This window comes from Melospiza georgiana, chromosome 7 (genome assembly GCF_028018845.1).
Source record: "Melospiza georgiana isolate bMelGeo1 chromosome 7, bMelGeo1.pri, whole genome shotgun sequence".
NCBI lineage: Eukaryota > Metazoa > Chordata > Aves > Passeriformes > Passerellidae > Melospiza > Melospiza georgiana.
The window spans coordinates 40,584,803-40,597,050 of NC_080436.1; the positions used below are offsets into that span (position 1 = coordinate 40,584,803).

Genomic DNA, 12,248 nt, shown 5'->3' on the forward strand with positions numbered 1-12,248 from the left:
CCCAGGCACCCAGCCCAGCCCTGCACAGGTGTGGCAGTACCTGCACAGAGCCATCCACAGCACACAGCCCAGCCCTGCACAGGTGTGGCAGTACCTGCACAGAGCCATCCACAGCACCCAGAGCACAGCCCAGGCACACAGCCCATCCTGCACAGGTGTGGCAGTACCTGCACAGAGCACAGCCCAGGCACACAGTTCAGCCCTGCACAGGTGTGGCAGTACCTGCACAGAGCACAGCCCAGGCACACAGCTCAGCCCTGCACAGGTGTGGCAGTACCTGCACAGAGCCTCCAGCTGCTGATCCACCTGCTGCAGCTTGGCGCCGTAGCCGCGGGCGAGCTCCTGGTACTCCTCCACCACCAAGGCCTGCAGGTCAGGGTAGGGGCACTCCAGAGACACCAGCTCGGGAGGAACTTCAAGGAAAAGCCCGTTTTTATCTTCAGGAGAGTGCTCCAATGCCTGCAATGGAGAAATGCTGCTCAGGGCACTACTCTGTATCTTATTTACCCCCTCAATCAACCTCAACTTCAACTCATAAGGAAAAGCTTACATTTTCTTTGCACTCTTCGAGCTCCCTTTCCAAAGCCAGACTTTCAAGGATGAGACCTTCCAAAATTGCCTTCTGTTGATTCTTCATAAATTTGATCTATTTCATGAAACACGTTACTGTTACTCTCTCTTGCTACAATATGAAAACTCTTATTTAGAAACAGAGTCAGATTTCCAGCCCTACACTGCTACGGTTTTACAGACTTCGGTGAGCAGATTTACACCATGATAAGAAGAGGGGCTAATGGCTAACTCTGCATGTGAGCTATAGTCTCAAAGTTCAACAAAAAATAAATTAAAATGCCAAAAATATGGTGATAGCGAATTGTAAAACTAAAGTTAAAACACCGACCTGCTGTAGCACCTCAGCTGAATTGATCTTGGGTTTCTGACAAGATTCTTTTGAGAGGTAACGCTGCACTTGAGACAGCTTGAGTTTCAGATCCTCCTTGAGCTGCCAGACAGGAACTAAAGTGTTTGTTTGATAAGTGTCCCACTCCTTGGACAGTTTCTGCTCTGTAAGAACATAAAGCTTTCTCAAACACACAAAAGATGTTACACAGCATGTGCTATGTAAATCTAAGCCTGTCAAGGAAGGGATTAAAAAACCCAAACAAACAATCAAGATAATGTTGACTATAAAAAAGTAATTAAGAAATTAATAAAAAATTCTTACCCAATTCCCTCAAATCGAAAAAGAAGTTGTTCTTATTGCTTTCTTCATCAAGAAAAGTCTTCATTTCTTCTTCTGCTTTTTGCCTGAAGGAAATCAACATGCATTTTGCAGAAAGACCTAATTTCTTATTCATTACATTTGCAAGAATGATGAGCCTCAAATACCCCAATAATTACATTAAAAAGGCGATTCTTTTCCTGGGAAGGTATGAAGTGAAGGCCTTGGACACAAAGGTGGTAAAGGATCCACAAATGCTCTTGTTGAGTACACAGGGTAGTGCACAAGGGCACTGTTAATGTCCCCTGTTGTGTGACCTCAACACACAGCCTAGAGACAGCCTCTAAAGGAACTAAAAGGCATCTGGAAACTTTTGATATTTTTATATTCTCACAAAGACACAGGCTTCAGATGCTGCAGATCAACCGAACAGCTCTGGGAGCAGCGTTCCCTGCTCTCCCTGCCCTCAGGTGAGCTCCTCATGTCACAACCCCTCTCCACGTGCATCACAAACCTTCCTTCCCCACACAAAAACACCTTCAAATCAGGTATTATAATCTTTTTTTCTCAGAGTCCCTCGAACCAATTATGCCAGCCCAAAACCTCTGTCTGCTGGTCTCTTTAGCAATCACTCATTCAGGGTCCTCAGCCCTTACCTGCTCTCACTCAGTCTTTTATACTCTTGCCACCACACCTGACGATGCTGTTTCAGCAGCATTTGCTCTCTGCTGATTTTTGAAACTTGCTCTGCTTTTTTAATCTGCAGGGAAAATTAAAGGTTGCGTTTTGAACATATTCAACAGCTTTATCAAATGCCTTCACATGGAAGCTTTAAAATACAGAATGATAACCTAATAAAAAAAATAAAACCTAATAGCTTTTTTTAAAACTGTGTTTTTCTAAAGAACAATGGGGTCCAATGTAACCAACTTTCATTAAATAAGTTTGTTGCATTTCAAATCACAATTGATGAGAGGAGAAAGTGAAAAAAAAAAATCAGTCCATTTTCTTCTTTCCTATCCCATTCCTATGTCCCTGGAACTAAAGATGAGGAAAGATAAACATAAGAACAAAATACACATTTTCTTTCAGGTGGGAAGATGAAAGATGAAAATATGTCAAGAAAAAGAATTTCAAGACTGCATTACTAAAAAAGAAGTTTTTTACAAAATCTATCCAATTAGAGAGGCTCTCACACGGAGGACTTGACAAAAACCTTGCTTCACACTTTGGATAAAACAGGAACACCTGCTTTTGGAACAGATGGAGTTCCTGCTCAAAGCAGAGGGAAGCCTGCTCAAGTGGAACCAGACGAGTCTGCCCAGCCCGCAGTGATGGAAAAAGGCTCAGAATGCCGAGGGAAGGGGTTTCCTCCGACCCTTCCTGCTGTCCCGTCTCTGGCCTGGGGCACGCTGAGGACAGAGCTCCTGCCCGCGCTCCCTGGGGCTCCCTGGCCATCCCTGCGCCCCACAGCTCCTGCCCGACCCTCTGCCCCCCTCACACACACAGACACAACACCGCCCTGTGCCACAACTGCAGCAGGGCAAGAAACACACACGGGCAAGCTTGTGCTCATTCACAACAGGGAGAAACCAACAAAGATCCCACCCCACATCCAGTCCAGCAAAGGAGTGATGTTCCAGGTCAAAACTGCTGGGACTCCCCTTGGCTCAGCTGGAAACAACCTGCAGCCTTCTGCCCAGGGCAAAGCTGCACAAAGCCACCAGGACCCCTCCATGTCCACTGAGCAAACACGCCCAGAGACACAGATGTGTCTCCTCTCCTGCCATCCCACACCCAGACATGTCCCCAGCGTGTCCCCTCTCCTGCCATCCCACACCCAGAGATAGACGTGTCCCCAGCATGTCGCCTCTCCCTCTTGCCATCCCACACCCACAGACACAGACGTGCCCCCTCTCCTGCCATCCCACACTCAGACATGTCCCCAGCATGTCCCCTCTCCTGCCATCCCACACCCAGACATGTCCCCAGCGTGTCCCCTGTCCTGCCCCTCTCCTGGGGACACCAGCAGGAAAAGGTGGAATTGCTCCTTGCAGCACTCACATGGACAAGGAGGGGCTTGAAAACTGCAATCACAGTGCCTCAGCCAGCCACCAACAAAGCTGAAATCCTGCTCCAGACACACAAACCCAGCTCAGATAAGCTGGGTCCACCTGAAATCCTGCTCCAGACACACAAACCCAGCTTAGATAAGCTGGGTCCAGAGCCTGTGGGTGAGCTCACCTGAAATCCTGCTCCAGACACACAAACCCAGCGCAGATAAGCTGGGTCCAGAGCCTGTGGGTGAGCTCACCTGAAATCCCACTCCAGACACACAGACCCAGCTCAGATAAGCTGGGTCCATCTGAAATCCCACTCCAGACACACAAACCCAGCTTAGATAAGCTGGGTCCAGAGCCTGTGGGTGAGCTCACCTGAAATCCTGCTCCAGACACACAAACCCAGCGCAGATAAGCTGGGTCCAGAGCCTGTGGGTGAGCTCACCTGAAATCCCACTCCAGACACACAGACCCAGCTCAGATAAGCTGGGTCCATCTGAAATCCCACTCCAGACACACAAACACAGCTTAGATAAGCTGGGTCCAGAGCCTGTGGGTGAGCTCACCTGAAATCCCACTCCAGACACACAGACCCAGCTCAGATAAGCTGGGTCCATCTGAAATCCCACTCCAGACACACAAACACAGCTTAGATAAGCTGGGTCCAGAGCCTGTGGGTGAGCTCACCTGAAATCCCACTCCAGACACACAGACCCAGCTCAGATAAGCTGGGTCCATCTGAAATCCTGCTCCAGACACACAAATGCAGCTCAGTTAAGCTGGGTCCAGGGCCTGTGGGTGAGCTCGCCTGGCTCCTGGAGAGCCCCGCTGGAAGGGGGCTGATGCTTCCCTTGGCACCAGAGCTGCCCTGAGCTGCTCCTGGCGAGCAGCTGCCTTGGGGACACTGCGGGGACACCGTGTGCCGTGCCTGGGACACCGGGTGTTACAGGAGCCGCGCTGGGCTGGGCTGCAGCTTCAACACACGAGGCCTTCGGTCACTGTGTTACAACACCTTCGCATCAAAGATAATCTCTTGCTTTTATTGCTTACATATTTCCACACTCTAAAAGTTACTTATAGTTTCCTCTATTTCATGAAACATTACTGTTACTTCTTTCTCTTGTTACAATATGAAAATCTTATATGAAATCAGACTTAGCAAACAGAATACTGTATTTAAAGCAATTTGAAAATAGTTACATCTGCAAACCAATTCTAAAACTAAGTGAAACAAAAGTTGAAGTACCTTTATATGTAAAGTTCAACATGCTCTTGAAATTATTTTACAGCAACAGCATTGCCATTTATGTATAACTGCTGCAATATTACCTTTTTTCCCTGTTGGGCTGTCTTTTTATTTCTTAAGCAGTCAGCAGCTGATTTACCATTTGTTTCTTTGCTTCTACCTCAAAGGAAGAAGAGCCCAGCTCTTCAAAATCTGAATGGCTTGAATCAGATGTGTTCCACCTCCTACAAAAAGTAGTAGGTGGAACACATACTAGTCTCTCTGGAGTTTCCACCATACATATTTTACTACCTACTCAGTTGGAAAACACTTGAGAAGGTGAAAAAACAAAAGAAAGATGAAAACATAAAGCTTGAACAAATTCAGTAGAATTTGGTATTGCCAATCCATGACCAATATCTGCCAGAATTGTTGATATATGATACTTACGTGCACTAAAGAAGCAAAATAATAATAATAATAATTTATAGTCTATTTTTTTCTCTCTCATTCACCCACCCTTCCCTAGCATTAAATAAGGCTCCTCTTGTCTTTACCCCTTGAGATGTTCTGCACTAATTTATACCTTTCTGTCTGCTCCACATTTACCTTTTATGGCGATTAAACATTTTTAATCTTCTTTGTAAGATCTACCTCCACTTGAGTTTTGGAAATCCTCACTTCATTTCTTTTTGTTTGGCTTTTTTTTTCTGGATCAGCCTTCCCTTCTCATATAATCACACAAATTCTTCATTTCCCCCAGGATTATGTAATAAATTTGGGTGAATTTCTTCAAGGCAGTAAAACACAGATTTTTCTTGTCTTTTGAGGAAGTAGAATCCACACATACTTTGCATCCCTGATCCAAACAAAGTCCCCACATTGACATTAACACATCCAAATCCCAGTATAGCTATGATAAACTTTCATATCTGACCCCCTCTGGCTGAAAGAAATAAGGTCACTGAATTTCAAAAGCATTCACATTACAAATAAAACAAAAATCATACCTTTAACTGAATTTGTGCAGAGGCCATTTTTGCCTCTGCAGCGAGTTCATACAAATGTTTGTAGTCAACAGGTTTGTACTTCTGGCTGCAAGGAGCATTTCTGGCAGGAACCACCAAATTGTCTAGTTATCGTATAAAACACACAAGGACATTTCAATTTCTCAAGAAATAATTTAAGTGCAAGGCATAAAATGAAAGCTCTACAGATAGAAATCAGAACCAATGTTTTCAACACTAGAAGTTTTCATACCAATATTGTTAGTTGGTGAATGACAATTTGAAACAAACAAACTAATACACTAACATCAAAATTATATAGGAAACAGTAACCAGTTGTTTGTTTACAAAAAGTTAATTTGCCAAGTCTTTAGTTTACATGTGAATTTAGTTATCAATTCATTTTAAACTGCATTTACAGGCATTGTAATAACTTCTAATACAGATATACCTAAATTTCAATAAATGCATCCTTCTTGCACTGATTGGAAAGCTGCCCCAATGTTTTTTGTAACCTATGGGTTGAGCAGCAGGAGTAGTTTTTTCTGGAAGGTATAAATTTGAGGTACAATTACAATTGTAAATGAACTACCCAAACTTTTGCCCTGGCACACAGATACTCAGTCATTCCACATAAGCTAGGAGGCTTACAGGGATCAGGGTTGGCATTTCCTTACAATCTCTGCTTTGGTTTTCCTTGGTAGTGAAATTGGCTGTTATGTTTCACATTCCCTACTAAGCTCTGTGGCTGGCAATGCTGTGCCTGACATGTGGTTTCACAGAGAGGCAAAAGGTAAAATAATTCCTGCAGGGCCATCCCAGGGTTTCCATTTGCTGCACGCCCGCACGAAGCTGACAGCACCTCTGCAGATGATGCCTCGCTGGGAAGGGCTTTTCCAAGCCCCCTGCCCTGGGACAGGCACTGAATGGACAGAAGCAGCCCTGGGGAGGGCAGCTTGGGGATCCTGTGGGCAAAAACCTGGGCATGAACTGGCAGGGAGCCCAGCAAGCCAGCCTGGGCCTGGCCTGCAGGAGAGGCAGCGTGGAATTCAGTTATTGACTCATTTGATGAATGGTGCTGGGGGAGGTGCTCTGCCCCTCTGCAGAGACCAACACTGAGCTCCAGGACACGGGGGGACACAAACCTGGCCCAGAGACCCTGGAAATGGCTGGAACACTTCTCCTGCCAAGACAGGCTGACAGAGGAGGGGATGCTGGGCCAGAGGACGCTGCACAGAAACTTTATTGCAGCCTCTTGGTATGTAAAGGGGGCTTCCATGGGAAACAGAAAGGCTCCTCACCAGGATCTGCAGTGACAGCCTGGAAGGAGGGTGGGCACAGACAGGAACTAAAGGAGGAATTGTTCCCGGCAGGGTGGGCAGGGCTGGCACAGCTGTGGCTGCCCCGGGTCCCTGGCAGTGCCCAGGGCCAGGCTGGACACTGGGACGGGGGGGAACGGTCCCTGCCATGGCAGGGTGGCACTGGGTGGGCTTTGAGGTCCCTCCCAACTCAAACCATAACCAGGGTGCTATAATAGCTCCTACATGAGGCTGTTCATCGCAGAGTATTTCATAAGGAGTCAACAAAACAATTAAACATGATAGCATACATACCTTCACCACCAATCCTATGAGCTAAAAACAATGCTCCATGGTCCAGTTCATCCATTTTTATTTTTTATGTATTTTTATACCTGTTGAGAAACAAACATAGGTTTTGAGAACACCAACATTGTGGATGCAATCTAAAAACACTTTCAAAAATATCTATTGTTTTTTGAGAAGAGGTACATCTCACTTAAAATGTAATTAGACAAACTCCTCCAGTTTATCTTTCATTTTAGGAGAGATTTCATGTGCCTCATACCATTTAGCAGCCAGGAAAAGAAAATACTATTTCCTTGATGAATTTGTAATGCTGTGACATAGCTCATCTATTCTTTGCTTTATGCTTTTCAAAATATGAGTCCCTCAATCCAAATGTCAGATCAGGCTTTGAGGTGTGCTTTGCTTTATAGAAATTAAGCCTGGAAAGATCAGTCTTTCCTTCTTTTGGAGACTGCCCAGGTCCCTTTAACCCCTCTGTAGCAACACCTGTGAGTCCAGGGCAGTTATTTGGGCGGCTCAGCTCCTGGTGAGCAGCACGCATCAGGCACCCACATCATCGTGGGTCAAACAGGATGTGTCACATGCAGTAAGTTACACAACACAGTAAAAAAATGTCTTGCATGTGCCAGACCCCTTACTTTCAATTAAGCATGCATTGGTGTCATCCCAGGTCTGGCACAGAAATAAAAGCAATAGTTCCACCTGAGGTGCTTCAGCTGAACTGAACCAACAGCTGAGTCACACCAGAAAGGAAAGGCCATGTCCAGCAAGGCTCCCCATGAACCCCCTCCCTCAAACCCAGCCACACTGTGCCAAAATTTCATACACACAAAATTCCAGCTCTTTGTCACCCCTTTGACAGTTACCTGGTCCCACAGCAAGCAGTAACACAGCAAATAGTGGAGCAGCAAAATTTGTTCACTTGTGGAACTATTTCCTCACTGTTTTAGTAGGATGAACTGGTTTATTGCTACAAATTCCAAGGATGGCACAATGCAACAGGAAGGTGGGAAGGCAGACCAGCAGAAGAAATGCAAGGGGGACTGCTCTGACAGAGAGCTATTAATGTCAGCCAAATAAAAAGGTGAGACTGCAGCTGAAGACAGTTTACAGTGCACTTTGCTGTGAGCTGTTTGGCCCTCTGCATCCAGCTATAGACAGTCAGTCTTCCTGTGCCTGCTTTTTGTGTTTTCTGATCATCTGGGCACTGCTTCTACTGACAAACTTGGGGAGTACCACAGTGACTCTCATCTACCCCATACAGTGAGGGCAGAAATAACACTGGTGGAAAATTGGGAGTACTCAAAGCCCTAAGAAGATTGGATGCATCACAGGCACTTCCCTCTATTAAAACCTTTTATTACTGTTCCCTGTGCAGCTGCCGCATCAGCGTCACTCTCCTGCATTACACATTTGGGGAACCATCATCCTAATCTGGGCCCATCTGGCCAGCTTTAAATGACAAGCTTCTAACATAAGACACGCTGTCCTTTTGGAAAAATAACTATGGATACCAGAAAGATTAGAGCAGCAGAGCTACCCCTCTGCGTTATTTATTTATTTGTTCATTTGGCAAATTGTTAATATCTTCTTTCTGCTGACATGTTTCTGATTTCATGTCAGTATTTGAGCAAAACTTCACACATATTAAACACATATTAACCTTAGCTTCACCTCCTTTCACAAGAAACCAGGAATATATCTCGAGAACAGAACTGATGCAAAAAATTTACTGGCCATTTTCTGTAAATTTAGGGCTACTATACTTGATGAGCCAAGTCCTTAATCCCTTCTAGCCAACCCATTTCTCCCTTCCACAATGATGTCATACATTTGTATTTGATCTCAGCCTTTCACAGGCATTATTTTCTTTTATTCAACATTATGAACTAACTAAAACACTGAAAGTGAATACTAAGATGGTTCTGGAAAAGGACAAGATCCATATAGATCTGCATTCAGTAGCTTCAGTAACTAATAAACATACTAATCAAAATGATAAAGGCACTGCTAGTTATATTTATTTCTGCTTTAATGCAGATATGGTTAGAAACCTCTCAAATACTGTAGAAGTCCATCTAAGCCCAAATTCCAATACTTTGCTCAAACTTCATTGCAGGCACTAGTCTGGAAGTCTTGATGCATCTTAAAAAGAAAAAGTGCACAAGATCAACCAGCCACCAGGCAGAAGTCCCTGTACATGGAAATCTGCCCCCCAAGAATGCCAAGTCAGCTCTGCCTGCAGCCAAAAGCAGCTAAATATTTCAGCAGCAGTACAAAGCACAAGGTTTACCAAATCTCTTCTTCTGCTCCTTTGACAATTTAGCATTTCACTATTCACTGAACTCTTTTAGGCAATAAAAACATAGTTTCCTAAAATATTTCATCTCCAATTCAACCAAACTCTTCAGTACATTCTTAAAGTGAGCCCTTGCTGGTGTCTGAGGTATGTGACCTATGTTTATTCTTACATATGCAAATAGCCAATGTTGAGGCAAGACTCTCCTTCGTTTAATTTAAATAGAAATTAAACTCCCCAGCGTCAGCCAGCATTCCTGGGAGAAGCCAAGCCTGGTGCCTGCCACATTCTGCTCCTGGGGATGAGCCAGGTCCAGCCCAGGCCCAGCTCCACGAGTCAGTGCTCCCAGTGAGTTTCACCAGTGATTTAAAAGAGCCTAATCCCACTGTCTCCATTCAACAAGTTGTTTGCATGCGTAAACCTTTGCAGATCTGGGTCACCAGTGCCATTTTCCCTTGCAGCTAAAGTGCTGCTCACCAAGTGAGGGACAGATGGATTTCTGGCACAGAGGCACGGTGCTTAACGAGCCAGACGTGCCTTTTGAAACACAATTTCTTGTGCATGTTTTAAATCACTCACGTTATCAAATGCAAAAATCAATAGTACGAATCAAGTCTTGACAGAAGGGAATTGGGCAGCATCTCCAGGGGCAGTGCAGCAGGTGCTCCTCGGGTTTGTGTGAAGGAAGGCTGCAGAACCCTGTGACAGCAGGTGCCACAGCCCCGTCCATGGCTCACCTGGTGCACTGCACCACAGACCCACTGAGAGCAGCATCACCAGGAGCTGGGATTGTGCATTACAGCAGAGGTGCCTAGAAAACACAAACTCGGGAAAAATCCCCAAATTCAGGAGTCCCTTATTCTCAGTGCTCTCTTTTGGATATCTGGCTGTGTCTTGAACATTCTGTGGAAGGCTTTTAAAAAGATTTTAAAGTTTAATGGAAATGTTAATCACTTAGTTACTGCATGCTTTCATTTAAAAAAAAAGCATATTAATATGCAGGTTTTGAACCCTCTGATCCTAATTATTGTTAAGGAAAAGAGGCAAAGATTCACTCCCATTGTAGGGTGTGGAGTACAAATAACAAACAAATAATGAGCTTGATCCCTTAATCAGATCCTTTCTCTTCTAGTTGAACTAACTATCTGAAAATGGCACCCATCCAGAATGTGTTAATCTTGCAGCAGTCAATCCTTTCCACAGGAAGAAAACACACAGCATAATACTTCTATCATTCGGTGCCAAAACAGTTTCTAGAAAAGTCCCATTGTTGGATTGTAATTTAAATTTACATTCCCCTAAAGAAAGAATTATAGCTCTCTTTGAAATAAAGTCAAGTCTCAGAAATGGTATGTTCCCAAAAGAGACACAGTCCTTTTTGTCTATGATAATCTCATTACTTCCTCATTAAGTAAAACTTAATCCAAATTAGGAAGATCAATTTGAGTAACACTTAAAACAATCAGCTTCATGGACTGCTCTGTCACACTGCAGGGGTAGGGAATAGCTCATCTGCTTTCTGAGGATCTGCACATCACAAGGGAACTCCACTTCCCCTCCATTCTTGGAATATTCTTAGAAAATCCAAGAGAAAATAAACTTTAGGAATACTTAGAAAAAACAAACAGATAAAAAAGGAAGTAAATGCTTTAGAAGTTGGTAAGTTGACACAAAAAGGGTAGGAAATGAAGTCACCATGTCACCTTGGACCAAGTGAGTCAGCTGGCATTTTATGTTGTTTAGTTTCAAAGAAAACATGCACACTCCATTTCCAGTGACCAGACACAGCTGGCCTGCTGCAGCGAGCACACCTGGCAATTGCAAGGTTTAAATGAAAGAGCATGAAATGAGAAAGTGCTCTGATGCTGTGAGTATTTAATCATAGAACATGGGGGGTTGGATCTGAAAGCTCCTCCAGCTTCCCCTGCCCCAGGTGCTCCAGCCCCAATGTCCAGCCTGGCCTGGGCACTGCCAGGGATGCAGGGCAGCCACAGCTGCTCTGGGCAATGCCTGGCATGTGCCTGCACAAACCTGGACAAAGTCCAGCTTGGCTGAGCTAAAGGCAAAAACTCTGAGGCATCATTTACAGAAACTTACAAGAAATTTCTGTAACACAAGAGATTTGCAGAATTTTGTCATATGTTGTTTTTATTAATGTTCTGTTTTGATTTCTATTTATTACCTCCATGTACAACAAAAGCTAGGAAATGAAACAATATGCATGAATATATGAAAGAATGATTGGAAGACATGAGGCCGAGTTATCCATTACAGGACCATAAAATTTTCTCCATTACTTAAGACATAATGAATGTTTATGTTAAATTGACCTGTGACTGCCTGGCCCCTAAAGCATACCTGCTATCGCCTAGGCTGTGTGCAAAGGCTTGTTTGGAATGGTGCAGCAAGCAACTCACCCCTCTGCTGCTCTGTATGCATCAGAAAAAACACTTAAATCTATGGAATTCACTTAGCACAACAGAAGCAAAGATGCTGTTACACAAAACTGCAGAGAATCAACATTCCCTGCAACACAAAGTACCTGGGCTTTGCACTTCTATTATCAAGAGGCAGAGGCAGGATTTGCACTGTACCACAGGGATTGCAGAAACAGATTCCACATGTAACACCACTGGGCCAGTGGAATAAGGATGCAATTTTACAGGCAGGGTTAATGAAGGAGCTAGACCTCAAAAGGAGCTGCAATAGATCGGTGTGTTCTGCAAGAAGCATCACATGTACTGAACCATCAGATACTGAAACAGTCAATACTAAGTAGTAGCAGAAGTTCAATGGAAGACAGTTTAAGAAGCTCAGAGCAGGCTGAA

The 12,248-nt window shown here is 44.4% G+C and overlaps 1 protein-coding gene across 2 annotated transcripts in view; it reads right to left on the reverse strand.

Moving 5' to 3' along the window:
* Positions 1 to 7,208, reverse strand: part of CCDC148 (coiled-coil domain containing 148) — a 37,689-nt gene extending 30,481 nt beyond the window's left edge. The window contains exons 1-7 of one of the 2 annotated variants that reach the window (XM_058028375.1): positions 7,128 to 7,208; positions 5,518 to 5,639; positions 1,879 to 1,982; positions 1,226 to 1,308; positions 902 to 1,065; positions 551 to 646; positions 278 to 459 (exon numbers count right to left, since the gene is read on the reverse strand). In XM_058028375.1, coding sequence (XP_057884358.1) covers positions 278 to 459; positions 551 to 646; positions 902 to 1,065; positions 1,226 to 1,308; positions 1,879 to 1,982; positions 5,518 to 5,639; positions 7,128 to 7,182 — 806 coding nt within the window. In that variant the 5' untranslated portion in view covers positions 7,183 to 7,208. The remainder of the gene's footprint in view (positions 1 to 277; positions 460 to 550; positions 647 to 901; positions 1,066 to 1,225; positions 1,309 to 1,878; positions 1,983 to 5,517; positions 5,640 to 7,127) is intronic. The other variant, XM_058028376.1, reaches the window with a different exon arrangement.
* Between the last annotated feature and the right edge of the window lie 5,040 nt (positions 7,209 to 12,248).